The sequence below is a fragment of the Pleurodeles waltl genome, chromosome 12 (genome assembly GCF_031143425.1).
Source record: "Pleurodeles waltl isolate 20211129_DDA chromosome 12, aPleWal1.hap1.20221129, whole genome shotgun sequence".
Taxonomy (NCBI): Eukaryota; Metazoa; Chordata; class Amphibia; order Caudata; family Salamandridae; genus Pleurodeles; species Pleurodeles waltl.
This window is the reverse complement of record NC_090451.1, coordinates 407,721,179-407,738,470: the sequence shown is the minus strand read 5'-3', so window position 1 is coordinate 407,738,470 and position 17,292 is coordinate 407,721,179. Positions and strand designations below refer to the sequence as shown.

General features: G+C 45.2%; 1 protein-coding gene across 2 annotated transcripts in view; it reads right to left on the bottom strand.

Annotated features, from left to right (window-relative positions):
- Positions 1–17,292, bottom strand: part of VAT1L (vesicle amine transport 1 like) — a 1,079,371-nt gene that overhangs the window by 791,301 nt on the left and 270,778 nt on the right. For both annotated transcript variants that reach the window (XM_069216812.1, XM_069216811.1), the window contains exon 3: positions 13,205–13,420. In XM_069216812.1, the coding sequence (XP_069072913.1) occupies positions 13,205–13,420 (216 nt within the window). The remainder of the gene's footprint in view (positions 1–13,204; positions 13,421–17,292) is intronic.

The window sequence follows — 17,292 nt, the reverse complement described above, 5'->3', positions numbered from 1 at the left end:
GTGTCTAACGGAGGGGCCTAGCCTACAGAATGCGCCCTGGCCTGGAGATAGCCACAGCCCTCCTCCCCCACCCAGACACCTTCACTGCGCGCAAAGATAGCAGAATGTGCTGATACTCACCCCCTTGTGTCTGCTGTGATGTCCTCACACGCCCATCCAAATCGGGGTAGGCCACCGCCAGGATCCGGGACATCAGGGGGGTCAATTGGCGGCTGGCACCCCTCCTACGTTGGGAGGCCATCCCCAGCAGAGACTCGGCGGTCTTTCTGGTCCCGCGGCGGATGTCCTCCCACCTCTTTCGGCAGTGGGTGCCCCGTCTCTTGTGGACCCCCAGGGCCCGGACGTCCTTGGCGATGCCACGCCAAATGTCGATCTTCTGATGGGCGCTGACCTATGTGACATGTATAGGGTGGTAAAGGAAATCGCATCAGTTATCTGCCTGGTCAATGTGAGTGCCCCCCCCTCCCCAACCTTGCCATGTGGCACATGCTCTCATCTTTCGTGCGTTGCACTCCTCATTCGCTCCCCTCCCCACCATCTTACATACACCCCACTCAACAGCCCATTCAACGTGCACCCTGTGTACTAACCTGTTGGTCTTGAGGACCGTAGAGTAGCGCATACTGGGGGAGGACCCCATCAACAAGTTTCTCCAATTCTTCGGAAGTGAAGGCAGGGGCCCTTTCCCCAGTCGCAGCAGCCATTGTATCTCCCAGACCGAGGTCACAGCAGCACTTGCAGTATAGGTCCTCTCCTGTGGATGATCAGGTCTCAAGTGATTAATCAGATAGAATATGGCGGTCACGCCCGCGGCGGGGCGTACCGCGGCGGTGCGTACCGCGACCGCCGGCGCACATCGTCATTGGCTCCTGAGACCCATAGGGTTCAATGTTAACCAATGCTGCTTTGCGCCGCAGTCTTCGACCGTCTACCGCCACGGTGTGCCACGCCAGCGCAGTGACCTCACATCCCACTGTCACACTTCACAGGTCAGGCAGCCGCCATTTCAAGGGCCCACATGGCATGATTTCTACTGCGTCACACAGGCCTAGGCCTTGCATTGCCACTCATACAAGCCATTCAATGCATAGCGATTCGTGTACTGTGCAAGCTGCGCGAACGAACCTGTGGGTTGCTTGACTCTGTGCTCCATGTTGTCCTTCCTAGGCACCGTCCGCTGGGACTTGCGAGGAGAAGGATGAATCCTCCCGTGTACCGACCGCTGGTGGACCTGTCGACAATGGAAGAACGACATATCATACTTACATACCGGCTTGACAGAGCAACTATACATGAACTATGTGCCCAGCTGGAGCCAGACCTGATGTCCCCCATCCGCCAACCCACAGGGATTCCCCCTCTGGTGCAGGTTCTGTCAGTACTCCATTTTTTGGCAAGTGGGTCTTTTCAGACAACAGTGGCCATATCATCTGGGATGTCTCAGCCTATGTTTTCTAAGGTTTTGTCCAGAGTGTTGTCTGCCCTGATGAAATACATGCGGAGCTACATTATTTTCCCTGAGGTGGGCGAATTGGCTACAGTGAAGGGTGATTTCTATGCCCTTGGACATATCCCCAACATCAATGGTGCAATTGATGGGACCCATGTGGCTTTGGTTCCCCCCAAAGAAAGTGAGCAGGTGTACCGAAACAGAAAAAGTTATCATTCGATGAATGTCCAGGTGGTCTGTTTGGCTGACCAGTACATCTCCCATGTAAATGCCAAGTTCCCTGGGTCAGTGCATGACGCGTATGTCATGCGAAATAGCAGCATCCCTTATGTGATGGAACAGCTACAGAGACACCGTGTGTGGCTAATTGGTGACTCTGGTTACCCCAACCTGTCGTGGCTACTGACCCCAGTGAGGAATCCCCGGACCAGGGCAGAGGAACGGTACAATGAGGCCCATGGGCGATCTAGGAGGATCATAGAAAGGACCTTCGGGGTCCTGAAGGCCAGGTTTAGGTGCCTGCATATGACAGGGGGATCCCTCATGTACTCACCAAAGAAGGTGTGCCAGATCATCGTGGCCTGCTGTATGCTTCTCAATCTTGCATTGCGACGCCAGGTGCCTTTTCTGCAGGAGGATGGTCCAGATGGTGGTGTTGTAGCAGCTGTGGAGCCTGTGGAGAGTGAAGAGGAGGAAGACGACGGGGACGACACGGACAACAGGGAGACAGTCATACAACAATACTTTCAGTAGCACACAGGTAAGAATCAGCCACCCCATTTTACATTTACTTAAGGCCTCATGCGTCTCCACTGTCTGTGTTTCCCCCCAGTTCCTGTTAACTGATTTGTGACTTTCCCTTCCCTTTTCAGAGCTGTATGACCCACTGCCTGACTTCAGCTTTGTTTGCCCATGGACTAAAGCTTATTGAAATTGGTATGTTGTCATCACAAAGTAACTGGACATTATTGCACCGTTATGTGTAATACATTTGTTAAGAATACAAGCAGACTCCTGTTTTTTTAAGTGGAATAAGTGATTTATTTTAAGTGCTACATATAGGTACATGATTGGGAAACGGTGATGGGTGGGGGTGGAGTAATGTCCATGGCAGAGTCCAGTTCTCAGTCGCACAGGTGCATTGTCCATATGCCTGTGGAAGGATGGAGCAGGGGCAGTTCAAGGTTGGACAGGGTGACAATGTGGGACAGTGGGATGACATCAGGGGGTATCTTAGGCTGGCGGGGGTCTTGCAATCCTACTCTGTCTTCTTGTGAGATCTCAGGTTCCGCTTGCGGGGTGGTTCTTCTTCTGCAGGAGGTGGGGTTCTGGTGGCCTGTCGTTGTGTGGGGGCCTCCTGTCCACTAGCGCCGGTGGAGGTGGTAGGCTGTTCCTGGCCTGGGCTAGTGACAGGGGCCCTTTGGGGTGGCACATGGTCCCGCAATGTGGTGACGATCTGGGTAAGGGCCACGACGATGGTCCCCATTGCGGAACCGATGTTCCTCAGTTCCTCCCTGAACCCCATGTACCGTTCCTCCTGCAGTTCCTGGATCTCCTGGAACCGGGCCAGTACCGTCGCCATCGTCTCCTGGGAGCGGTGGTATGCTCCCATGATGGAGGAGAGGGCCTCTTGGAGAGTCGGTTCCCCGGGCCTGTCCCCCCCCCTGTCGCACAGCAGCCCTCCCAGTTCCCCTGTGTTCCTGGGCCTCTGTCCCCTGGACGGTGTGCCCACTACTACTGCCCCCAGGTCCCTGTTGTTGTTGGGGTGGTGGGTCAACCTGGGTGCCCTGTAGTGGTGGACACACCGCTGATTTACGTGTCCTGGAGACAGAGGCATGGGCCCGCTGGGTGGGAGCGGTGCTGGTGTTCCCAGAGGGGGTTGGGTCTGGTGTAGCCTGTGGCTGTCTGTGGGGAACCGACTGTCCAGAGGTCCCGATGGGCCGGGCTGGTCATCTGGCTCCAGGGAGACAGAGCTGCTGTCATCGCTGGGGGCCTCTTCTGAGGGTGGGATGGACATCTCTGGACCCTCCGTGGCGGTGTGGTGGCGTTCGGGTCCTGCAGGGGTATAAAGGTATGGTTATTGCTTCTGTGTGCAGCATTTCGTGTGATGGGTGGGTGTCCGTGTACCCATGTGCAGGCATTTCCTTGTGGGGGCATTTGTGAGGGTGGCTTGTGGGGGTGATGTGTGTGTGCAGTGGGTATGCTTTGGTGATGGGTGTCCATGCTTTGTGGTCGCATGCAGGGCTTGGTGTTGGGATGGGTGGGTTGTGATGGTGAGCCTTTTGCTAGGGGTTGGTGTGATGGGGGAGGGGGTGAGGGTGGGGGAATGATTTGGCATGCAGGTGGGGTGGGGGTGGGAAGCAGTAGTGAAGATTTGCCTTACCAGAGTCCATTCCTCCGCCTACTCCTGCGAGGCCCTCAGGATGCAGGATGTGCAAGACTTCCTCCTCCCACGCGGTAAATTCTGGGGGAGTAGGTGGGGGTCCGACGCCAGTCTTCTGCACCGCAATGTTGTGGCTTGATACCATGGAACGCACCTTCCCCCGTAGGTCATTCCATCTCTTCCTGAAGTCCTCCCGATTGCGTGGATGCTTTTCCACCGCTTTAACCCTGTCCACTATCCTTTGCCATAGCTCCATCTTCCTGGCAATTGTGGTGTGCTGCACCTGTGCCCCGAAGAGCTGGGGCTCTACACGGACTATTTCCTCCACCATGACCCTGAGCTCGACGTCACTGAACCTGGGGTGTCTTTGGGGTGCCATGGGGTGGTGTGGTTGAGGTGTGGGGTGGCGTTTGTGGTGATGAGTGTGGTGCGTGTGGTGGTGTGTGGTGTTTGGTGCGTGGATTCTGTGTGGGTGATGGTGTTGTGTGCCTCTGTGTTGTGGGATTGTCTATTCTGTGCTCTCTCTCTAGCCTTCGTCAATGATTTCGAGTCGTAGGGGCTTGTGGGTGATGTGGGTGTGTGTTTTATATTGTGTTGGGTGTGTGGGAGTGGTGTTAGTATGTGTATCAGGTGTGTGTATTTCAAACTGACCAATGTGGCTGAGTTTTCTATGTTAAGCGCTGTGTGTATTTTGACCGCGGCGGTGTGTACCGCCAATGGAATACCGCGTTTGAAAGACCGCCGCGTGGATTTGTGGGTCGGAATGGTATGGGCGTATTTCTGTTGGCGTGACGGTGGAGGTTTGGTCTTCGCCATTTTTTCGCTGACCTTTGGTGTGGCGGACTTTTGTGGATGTCGGATTTTTGGCGGTTTGCCAGTTGCGGGTCAGAATGACCGTGGCGGTTTACCGCGGCCGCGGCGGTGTTATGGCGGTCTTCTGACCGGCGGTAAGCGCCTTTTACCGCCGAGGTCAGAATGACCCCCTATGTTTGCTTTTTAAAGACTTAAGACATTCTTATATCACTTTCCAGTGATATCTCGACAAATTCACATTGCAACTTTATTCTTTTTGACCTACAATTATCCTGATAAATATTATATATTTTTCTAAACACTGTGTGGTGTATTTTTGTGGTGCTATATGGTGGTATTGTATGACTTATTGCACAAATACTTTACACATTGTCTTCTAAGTTAAGCCTGACTGCTCGTGCACAGGATAATCTTGGATTGTGTGTGACTTACCCTGACTAGAGTGAGGGCTTTTGCTTGGACAGGGGGTAACCTGACTGCCAACCAAAAACCCCATTTCTAACACTCACTTATCAGAACCAATAAGCATAAGCATGCACCAAAAGCCCAGTTGCAAGAGAGCATAGCAAATATCCCAGAAGGTAGCAGCATTGATAAGGAAATACCTACTAAAAAGCCAATAATCTAAGGGGTGGTGCATAGAGAAATCTGTTCATTCTTATCAGTTCATCATTATGCACATATTGAGAAGACATTGGGCAAAATTTAACACAAAACATCAAAGACTAGCCAAATCATTTACATCAAGAGCTTAACCTGTAAAATATTATTAGTGCAGGGTCCCAACATCTATCTTAAGATTCAGCCAAATGTGTTCTCCGTTTGTCACAGGTTTCCTATCTTTCTCTTCATTCTCCGTTTTCCCCAGCCATCTTTCTCTTTTGCTTTGGGTCAAAGTCTGATGATGAAAAGTAAGTCACAGACCTTCAAGAAAGATGCTGCACATTTGCATAAGATCTGCAATAGGTGAATTCATAGGCATGGTACTGCATAGCAGAAATTTTAGCTGATAATGTTATGAACTGGCTCTATATCCTGTGTGTTATATGCTATTCCAGTGATCAGGTGTTAAAGCAAGCCCATCTGCGCCCGTCTGCGCCCGGATGATGCCAGATCCTAGGGACCCTGGTCCTTGTGTGGCATATGCCCATGAGTTCTTGATAAGTAGGGATACGGGCAATTCCGATGGGCGTAACTGCTTTTGGTTTGATAATTTTAAGGACAAGTATGCCTGCAATAACTGTGGATTTCAATGTCTCCTGACTGCGAGTGTTGATCCCATGCCAGAGCCTCTACCCCTGCCTGAAAGCCCACATTTAATTCATCATGCACTCACTTAATAAACATAAATATGAATATGAATTATTTGAGTTTTTACGATAATATACTCCTGACATCGTTTTTTATCACAAAGACCTGGGCGGATGATGCCTCGGCCCCGGGTCTAGTGGCAGTGTTACCCATGGGCTACATTATCTCTAGAGCAAACAGTCTAGGAAAACGTGGTGGTGGCCTCGCCATTTAAAAAAAAAACATTTGGTATTCGTTACAAAACAGCCAGTATAGATTTCTGTGAAGCTCTATCTTTTAATTGTAAAATCAATAACATCTCTTCATTTCAGGGCTTGTTAGTTCACAGACCTCCTGATCTGAGAAGAGATTTCCTAGAGGCAATAGGGAACTTTTTTGAAGGAAGCATGGCATTCGCCAACTTTATGGTTTTAGGTGATTTTCATTTCCAGGAGAACAAAGACATCAGTACTCTCATTGGCATTTTTTTTAATTTTAGTCTGAACCAAATAGTGAATATGACTACGCACCTGGCTGGACATATATTTGATGGCATTTTTTCTAACCAACCTGAGATATTCATGGATCAGGGTCTTCAGGTCCCATGCTCTGATCATCTGGCGGTTCATTTTAACTACTCTCCACAGTTAAAACATTGCAGCCTAAACCTTCTAACAGTTGCTATCAGGGTAGGTCCTGGAAAAATGTAAACAAGGCTGGGGACATCCTGATATCATCCTGACCACCTCTTGAAGAGGAGATAAAAGATGTGATTGTTAGCTTCAATAACAGGATCAATGATGCAGTCAACAAACTGGCCCCTCTAAAGGGAATTTGAGACCCATAGATCAAAACCATCTGCCCCATGGTATTCCACCGAACTCAAACTACTGAAAAGTAGGTGTCATAGGCAGGAAGAGTTTGGAGGATTACCTATGCCACAGATGAAAGACTCAAGTATAAACAATTAATAAAAGAATACAAAGAACTGATCATAGCTGAGAAAACCAGTTATTTCACAAGCAAGATTCAGTCTACTAGTAAATCCTCTAGAGAGCTTTTCCAAACAATCCAGGAGTTATTATCTCCACTGGCTCCTCCAGCCATAGCTCCATCTCAACAGCTATGTGATAAATTTGCCAATTTTTTCCAACTTAAAGTTGTGACCATCTATCAGGAAATAGTAGAAGCCACCCATGAGGTACCTAAAGCAGATAGGGGTGAGCCTGGTGACGTGATTATCATGACGGAACAAAGCCACCCGACTTTAGAGTATTTCACCCCACTCTCAGTGGAGAGAGTAATTAATCTAATAAGACTTACAAAATTGGCTTGCCATTGGATCCTTGCCTGGCCATGTCGTTTCGAGAAGTCTCAGAACATATTGCAGCCCCGATTTTGGTTCTGCTTAGTAGCATCCTAAACAAGGGCCTCTTTCCTAGAGAATGGAAAATGGCTTCCATTCTACCGCTATTAAAAAAAACCTCTCTCGACCCCCAAGAAGAAACTGCAAGGATCTTCCTTGAGCCTGACATTATTCAATATTTACGTTACCCAACTCCTGATGCTCATTAGGTCCTTTGGCTTTGTGAGAGAGCGTGAAGTTTTTAGTACGTTTATTAATGGTTTTCGTATTAATAATGAGTGATGAACTAATGTGTAAAATGAGAAAACTTTTAAAATGGTTGCTTTTCTGTTCTTGGCTGAGCCAAAGTTATATTCAGATGCTGTAGTTATTTTCCATGATTCGAAGCTTCAAAATAATAAATGTTTTCAAGCTTGTGTAGACGTATCCACAGCTACCCCTAGCGGGTCACGGTGACATGTCTTACAAGGTCATATTTTAACCGAGTGTTGCAGAAGTTGAATTATCCTATTGTTTGAGACTGTTACTAATATCTGGTCTTTCCTCGAGGATGGAAGTAAAAGTAGCAGAGAAAGTTTCTTCCTGAGAACAAGATATGCGAGAGGCGGATGAGACAATGGAGTTATAGACGAGACGGAAAGAGAGTGTACCTACCGAGTGTATCTAGTTAGTGTAGGTTTATCAAGTTCAGGTCATCAAATTAGTTGTCGATTGGCTGAAATGAAAACCCCCCATAGACTGACCAATCAGGAGTTGATTGGATTTAAGTATAATAATCTGTGTAGACTAATTAGGGGGTTGGGGAATGAGTGGACCGTCGGTTCGTTGTTCCTTGAGAGCAGACGATTGTCGGGATTAGCTGTTGTTAGGCCCAAAACTGTTGATGGTGTCCTCAAGCGGAAGCTGATCATTTGCTGTTACTATTATTGTGGTAATGTATGTTATTAAATGTGAATTGTGTCTCTCTTCCTTTTCAGGTACCAACTGCAACTAATGATTACAGTGCTGCACATTATTAGTTTTTATATATGACATAATTGAGTTAAGAGTTTTTTCTAAATTTATGTTTCTAAATTCTTTTGTCATGAAGCCCAACATGTAATGCTAATTTGTGGTTAGTTAGGGAAATAATTATCTACTGCTTATGATCTGGTTTGAAATCATTTTATGCTGAACTAATGCATTCTGTAACATCATTACCGTTTTTTGTATTATTAATAAGTGTGATTCTTTTGGAGATAATTTGTTTAACTGTACTTATCAAATTGAGATACATGTGCCGATTTATTGAGCCGCTATTGATTCTATATGCTTATCATTTGTGTTTGAGAGTTATCTTCGTGACCTTAGCATTGTTAATATAGGGAAATAAACTTACGTATTCTTGTCACTAAACTGGTGTGATTATTGACTGAAGCTTTATAGTATTGAATATTGTTGATTTGTTATTGATTTGTTGGTTCTCACAATTCCCATTGGTGACATCCCCTCAAACCTATGTCGCTTCGATCCATCGTCCTCTAGCGCAGGATCCTTTATATAGTATTGATAAAAGTGTGGCTCTCGTGGCGCGCTCGCAGCTTCTCGACCATGTCCTATGCCGATGACACGCAAATTGTGATACCTGTCCTGGAGGACGCAGAACAGTTAGCCTCGGGCTTTAGCAACTGCATGATGGAAATTGGTAAATGGATGAGCAGCCACTGCCTGAAACTGAATTTCAATAAAACTGAAGTTCTGCTGTTTCTTCACAACATCCATTTTTGGAATGATTTCTGGTGGCCTTAGTCGCTGGGAACCCAGCCCACTTCAGTAGAAAAAGCCAGAAACCTGGGAGTGCAGATTGATGTCAAACTTAATTTTTCCCATCCGGCAAATCAGCCAAGCGTTCTCCTGATGCTTTCTTCTAAAAGCTTTGCACAAAGTGTTGCCTTTTATTCCTCAGGACCTACAAAAAACTGTGGTCACATCCCTTGTCCTGTCCAAACTGGACTATTGTAATGTCCTCCATGTAGGGGCACCAATGGGCATTATAAAAAAGCTCCAGAGGTTATAAGATGCAGCAGTGAGGCTTTTGAAAAATATTAAGAAATATGAAGCAGTATCTGAGGCCAGAGAAGAATTGCTCTGGCTTCAGATCAAAGAAAGAGTAGTCTTTAAGGCCCTCTGCATCACTCACAGGACCTTACAACAGGCGGCCCCCAAGCCCCTGGGTAAAAATACTGCATTGTATGTTTCCTCGAAATCCCTATGTTCCATGACAGCGAAAAAGGTAATCATCCCTATAATACGAAAAGCCACTTGGGGTGGGAGAAGTTTCTCCTATTATATCTGCATGCTCTGGAACCAGTTACCTGATTGTATAAGAAACCAGTCCAATTTTCTTTCGTTCAGAAAATATCCTAAAACCTGGCTTTTTTCTGCGTAACCACACCTTTACTTATTAGCCTTGATACAGTTCGGTAGCGCCTAGACACACACGGACAACTGCTTGCTTTATAAATATGAATAACAACATAACAATAATATTGTTCAGCATATAAAAAAATCACTTTAATCAAACATGCAAAAGCTATTCACAGATCAACTATGTTTCTTGCCCATTAGTTTAAAAATGTATTATCGGACATTTCTAGTCAACAGTCTGCTAAGCTTCTGGCAGCTTTTGCTTTGGTAAACAGAACTGTTTGGCTATATGTCAGAATATTTAACATAAATATAATTTACAAAACTATTGTCTCTTTGGAAGAAAACAACATGTATAAGCTCCAGTGGGGCAATATTTTTCCTTACACTGTTTAGGATACGATTGTTTTGTTTGATGATATTTTGTCCCATATTTATACTTTTTTAGCGCCGCATTTGTATCACTTTTTGACGCAAAAGCGTTGCAAACTTGCAAAATACAATTGTATTTGTTACGTTTGCGCCGCATCCTTGTTAAAAGGTGACGTAAATGCGGCGCTAAAAAAGTATAAATATGGGCCTTAGCCCTCAAAATGTTGGTGCCATACCAAACCAAACAGGGCTTTTTGATTCCCATAGTTCGGGACCTTCATGGTATTTTGGGCATATGTACCGTAAAAGTGAGCACCGGAAACACAGCTTGCACTTTTATACTTAGCAACCTTCCTATTAAAATCAGCAGACACTTCTGGGGTGTATCCTATTTTAGCCTAGTCGGCTCATTTGCATTCAGCTGAAAACCTTCATTCTTTCTACTGCACTTTCTCGGGTGATTTATTTGTATTAACTACTGGTGTATTTGGAGCACTTCAACTAAAGCGCCTCTGGCCTGTTCCTCTTTGAGGAAAATTGGCACATTCTAATATTTGCAGACTCAGCAGTCCGAGAGAGATTCTGGCGGGTGTTCCCTTAACTATTTAAAAACAGACTTTTCATTTCAAGCTTTTTGGGACAGGAATGCCCCTGCATCATTTCCAGGCAACAGCCTCTGCTTCGAGTGAACCCTCATTTGAGTTTCTGTCTAGTTATGAACTTCTGTTTTGTGGTATCTGCACATGCCAATCACGTGAAAGTGCCGGAAGCTGTTGAGGCTAGGTCCGGTAAAGGCTGGGATCCTCAGTGTGGCTATGTAGTAAGGGCTGACACTCCAATTATACCTCACTGTGAGATTGGAACTAGTGTTCCCTCCCAGATTGTAAATTACTGACAGTGAGTGGCAGCATGACATGTTCGTTGCAGGAAAAGTATTTACCCTGATAACTATGGTGGTGAGTAGCCTACCAGCCTTGTGAGTACATTTTCCTTTTAGTTCAGAAGAACCGGGTCATGTTTGTATGTGTGTATTTGCATGTATGTACACTTCAGTGTGTGGCAGAAGTGTGCAAGGGGTATGTGCGGCATGCTAGCCTGTTAAAATTGCAGAATTTTGAACTGTATACAAAATAAAGAATAAGGTCACCTTAGTGAGGGGCTGTGTGTCTGACTTGGCTGGAGCCAATGCACCCAATGGTAGAACTCTTTATGGGTAGGGTCCCAGAATCAACCAAGGATGTCTGGAAGAACTGTATAGAGAGAGCCAGTGCCTATCACCTGCTACACCTGTGCCTCTCTTAACAGTTTGGTTTCAAGAACTTCACAAACGGTAGAGGCCTTGTTACAAACAGCTGGAGTAACTTTCCTAAATTCTAGTTAACAAATTACGGGCCTCCATATCATCGGAGTTGATATTCAAGTAATGGGATGGAAAGAAAAGGGTGGGCTGCATTATGAGTGGGGGGATAGTTGACAAAAGTATAAATCTGTGGGTATTCACTAGCATTCTCAGTGGCCTTAAGACATTAATTTACACGCACAACTGTATTACTGAGTAATGCTGCAATGATTGTACAAAGCAGGTCTGAAAAAGCCACACACCACTGTATTTTAACATGTGGAATCCGAACCCTTTTCTTCAAGTGCAAATATGTCCCATGCAGAAAATTTAAAAAAAAACATTAATCATATGCAAATACAAATGTCTGTCATATTTAATGCTGGAAATTGCCCATACTGCAGACAATTCTATAGTGCACAAGAAACTGAAAAATTATGACCAGTATAGATTTCCAATACGCACTACTCAATTTGTGTGAATTATGGAAACCGAAACTATTTCAGAAAACCCTGATGGTAATACGCAATGTGAAAAAGTCTTACTTTTTTGTAAACTGTGCCCTTAGCCATGAGGCCCACATTTCGCTATAAAATGCCCCTCTCCCTTACACCAGCACACGTGATACAGTTGTGAGTTACAGGTGTTTTTTGTGATCTGTTGTGCCTAATGTCAAAAAATTTCATCATATATTAAGACCTGACCATAAATATATATAGAATTATGGATGAGTAACACTGATTCCATGACGATATTTCAGTCTTGTTATTTTGTCCTTGATACTTAGCGCCAGATGTAGGAAGCCTTTTGCACGTCACAAACTACGAAAAACGCAGTTTGCGGCATGCAAAAGGCCTAACGCGATGCACAACCTCAAATTGCGAGCCAGTACCAACTCGCAATTTGAGGCTGCGACTCGCAAATAGGAAGGGGTGTTCCCTTCCTATTTGCCACCGCATCGCCATGCTGAGTTGCTTCGTGACCGCGAATGCAGTCGCAAACCAACTCGCAGTTACCACTCACTTGAAGTTGGTGGTAACTCATTCGCAAAAGGGAAGGGGTCCCCATGGGACCCCTTCCCCTTTGTGAATGCCGAAATAAATGTTTTTTCAGAGCAGGCAGTGGTCCTATGGACCACTGCCTACTCTGAAAAAAACGAAACCAAATGGTTTCGGAAGTTTTTCTTTTTGCAACTCGTTTTCCTTTAAGGAAAACGGGCTGCAAAAAGATTTTAAAAAACTGCTTTATTAAAAAAGCAGTCCCAGACATGGAGGTCTGCTGTCTCCAGCAGGCCACCATCCCTGTGAGTGCATGGACTCGCTATGGGGTCACAAACTGCGACCCACCTCATTAATATTCATGAGGTGGGTCTTTGCGACCCCATAGCGAGTCACAGAAGGTGTCTGAGACACCTTTCTGCATATGGTTTTGCGAGTTGCAATTTGCGAGTCGGTCAGACTCGCAAATTGCAAGTCGCAAAATTTTACTTACCTACATCTGGCCCTAAATGCATTCATAGTTATAACTGGCTCTCTTTGTCACCTGACAACTCGCTTACAAAAATGTCACTCCCATTGCTCATTTCTCCATGTTTTGGTTTTACAGAAGAAAGTTATACTTTCAAAGTACAAAATATTGTTTTAAATTACTTTTGCCCTTGCAAGGGACAGAAAAGCCTTATACAAGTATCAGTACACTACTGACAAAAAGTAACATTTAACACAGGTTTAAGTCGCATTCGCTTCAGTAGTGCAACAAGAAGACAACAGCATCAATGCGACTTACCACACCGCCACCGGCAGAGTGAACCAGCACCGACATCCCTTCTCGAAGGTTGGCGACCTCGAACAGCATCATGTAGGCAGTGACAAAGTTCATGGGGAAAGCCGCTGCTTCCGGGAAGCTCATGTCATCGGGAATCTTGTACACAAACTCCGCCGGCGTGCAGGCCACCTCAGCCCAGGCGTTGTAATTCACAAAGGCCATCACCCTGTCTCCAATCTGTAAGCATAAAGGGAAGGCTGCAGTACCTCGGAACATTTGGTTTTCTTTCTAGATGCAGTTTAGCGGATATGGGGATACGAAATTCAATCTCTACAGCAGCTACCAGAGGCACAATGTGTACCGAATGAAACTGCTTACATAAGAAAAATACTCTGGGTCAAAATGTGTGCAGACCTGCAAGGGACACGAAGATTTGCACACCAGAAATACAAGCAGGCAATGTGTGCGAAGATCTCGGTTGATATTTAAAACTACATGGTACAATGATAATACAGACATGAAATCTAGTTTCTGAAATACAGCTAATGGAATTCTATGTTACAAGACTGTCATCTGAGTTAATACCTACAATATAGTTCCGGGATTTTAGTGACCTGTTGACAGGGTTTCTCCAAAAGCGCTTTCACAAGACCGACATGGGTTAGGTAGCAAAAGCAAATAGTCTAATTAAGTCCTGCCCATACATTATGAACCCCGAAAACAACATCTGTCACTGTGCTTGCAAATGGATTAGGGCGAAATGTAACTTTTCATTCTCCTTACAGCTGTATGAGATCCCCCTCCAGTGCTAAGTTACATGTCTGGGTCGCACTGTTTTTAGGACTTGCCACAGATAGCATTTTGATGGCTGTCACAGATCTGTTGCTTTATACATATTACATACATATTGGGCCAGATGTAGCAAGGGTTTAGCGAGTCGCAAACGGCGAAAATCGCCGTTTGCGAGTCGCTAAAGCCACTTTGCTATGTAGAAATGCATTTTGCGAGTCGGAACCGACTCGCAAAATGCATTTCCGACTCGCAAATAGGAAGGGGTGTTCCCTTCCTATTTACGACTCGCAATGCTATGCATTTTCATTTGCGACCGCGATTGCGGTCGCAAATGGAAGCGCAGTTACCATCCACTTGAAGTGGATGATAACCCAGGCGCAAACGGGAAGGGGTTCCCATGGGACCCCTTCCCCTTTGTGTCTGGAAAAAAAAAAAATAATTCAGAGCAGGCAGTGGTCCAAGGGACCACTACCTGCCCTGAAAAATACCAAAACTAAAGGTTTCGGTTTTTTTTTCAAAGTGCAGCTCGTTTTCCTTTAAGGAAAACGGGCTACACTTTGAAAAAAAAGACTGCTTTATTTAAAAGCAGTCACGGACATGGTGGTCTGCTGTCTCCAGCAGGCCAACATCCCCGTTAGTGCCCTGAATCGCTATGGGGTCGCAAATTGTGACCCACCTCATTAATATTAATGAGGTGGGTCTTTGCGACCCCATAGCGACTCGCAGAAGGTGTCTGAGACACCTTTCTGCATTCCAAATTGCAAGTTGCAATTTGTGAGTCGCTGGGACTCGCAAATTGCAACTCGCAATTTGGAATCTTCCTACATCTGGCCCTTAGAGTGGGCTTAAGCTCAGCCCAGTGCACTTGACTGGGTGGCTTTGTTCTCAATCTTTGGGTTCTGATCTCGATTCAGTAGATATTCTTCATATTCTTGTATTTGTCTCACCCAGGACTCTCACATCACACCCAGGCAGTACATGTATTTCCTTTGTCTCTCCCTTATCACCTGTTCCTCCTGAGAACCCTGTCCATCTCCTCTTCCTTCCTGTTTTCTCCCCAACCACAATAGCTCTCTGACTTCTGCAAAATGTTAACAGCCTGTTTTACCTTTAAGTTACCATTCTGAAATGGCTATTAGACATGTTTGAAAGATAAATTAAAAATGGCAGAATGACTGACAGTGCACCATGATACCTATGTAATCATGCATGCATTTCAGCAGCCATCTTGAAATTGCTTTTCTTTAATATAAAATCCATGTTCAAGATGACCACCCGTACTTCCGCGTGCATGCTTTTGCATCGTTATACTGGCAGCCATTTTGGCATTAGCTAATGCAAACTACTATTGGCAACGCTAATGGCTCGGTCTTTTAATGGAGAAATCTTCTACCTTTTCTAGTACTTGTTAAGATAGAAGCTGTAACTTTTCCTCCTGCTTGGAACAGACCTCTCCTGCAAACAGATTTGCATTTGTAAAAACGTAAGTGCATTGGTCAAGGGTTTTTCTAAGGAGCCTGCCACTGGTGCTTGCTGAATGCCACTAAATGAAAGGAATGCCCAGTCTTAATTCCATATTTTGCCTCTTCATTACATCACCATACACTTCCTTCCTTTTAATCTCCCTTCTGCAATTTATTTCTAAATCTGCTTTTTCCATTTGTTACTGCTTTCCCATTTTTCTTTCCCCCCTCTGTTGTCACTTTTCTGATTCTCTCTTTCTCGTATTCTGGTGTAAAGTCTGAACAGGAAAAATATGTCACAGACTACAAAATTTATTGCTGGTGCCCACAACGTGCAACCACTAGCACAAATTAAGCACTGGTTCCATGAGTTACACACGCACACACACACACACACAAACACACGCCCTGCACCCCCCCAAAGAGGTCAGCCCACTGACCTGTTGCTTATAAACTGTACTTCAGTATTGGATTGCTTGAGACAGAGACCATAAGGGGTCCACAAAACAACATTCCCATCCCACATTTTTTAACAGCACATGCCTCTACAATAAATCATAACATTCATGAAAGGCATCCACATGTGATCCACCTTCAGAAGATGATGTTTCTCTTTACGGACAAAACAAGAAGAGCTGATCAACTTCTCAGTGTTTTCATTAACCTAGCCGTGCAAAAGAATACTTCAGTATTAATCCTGTAAAATGGTGGTGCACAACTAACAATGAAGGTTCCTGTACTCTGCAAAATGGTCACAGTTAATGAGTGGCAAATATCCAAGTCTAAGTGCAGGCAAATAGTTGGAGACTGTTTGACAAAGAGGGTGCCACACTCTGAAGGTGCACATGCAGGACACACGATCTAAAATTAATCAAGCACTGTTGAAAGCATTGAGAAAATGGGCAGGAGAGGCACCCCAGCATGAACAAAAGAGATGCTAGATAGTGGAGTAGGTCCTGAAATCTACAGGACATTCAATTTACCCTCAAAGGCAATCAACCAAATTATATCACTTTTCCTTGCTAGTTTCTGACGCCCACAACTGGTGGTAGACCTTCAACTGTATTTTCTAAAAACTAAAGTACCAGCCTAGTTTTCATTCTCTCCTCCTATGTAAGCAAGTCCTAGGTCTCCAAATCTGTTTCTGAGACTGTTCTGAGGTAGTGTTGTCTGTAGTGTCACGTAGTCTATAACATGGGGAAATAACCCAGGGACCCGGGTATACACAGCATCAGACACAAATGGTCCACAAGGGGGGAGGGGGGGCATTTGTGTCTCATACTGTAGTGTTTTGTGACTTCTTAATGACAGAACCCTTTTGGCTCCAGAAGAACTCCGTAGAACTATGACATAAGTGTTAGAGCATGGTGAATTAAATGTAGGTTTGCAGAATCGACATTTGGCGTATGTGGAGTCAAAGCATAACTTCAGCTGGTGTGAATCTCTTTGAGTTAATGAAAGCTTCACTAACAAATCTACACATAGTTTGCCCAGAACCTGTTTGCAAGACAGTAAAGAGAGCTACCACGCTACTACACGATCTAATGCTATACATTACACAGAATAATAATGGTAAAGGAAGACACAAACTGATACTGAAAAACTGCGCTGAAAACTACCATAGTCAAAATTGAGAAGAATGCATAAAAGCGCTAGCTGACAGAATAATTGAAAATACATCATATTGTCATTACACTTATCATAACCTCGATAAGAAGAGCTCTAGGAGGTCAGCAGCGGTTGAAGAGACCCAAGAAGAAGCCAGGGTTGTGCTTACTGAGCTTTCCAATACTGGAAGTGGCTCACCACCAGAACTGCTGGGTAGTGGCTCAGCACTACTCCAGAAGTCTCTAG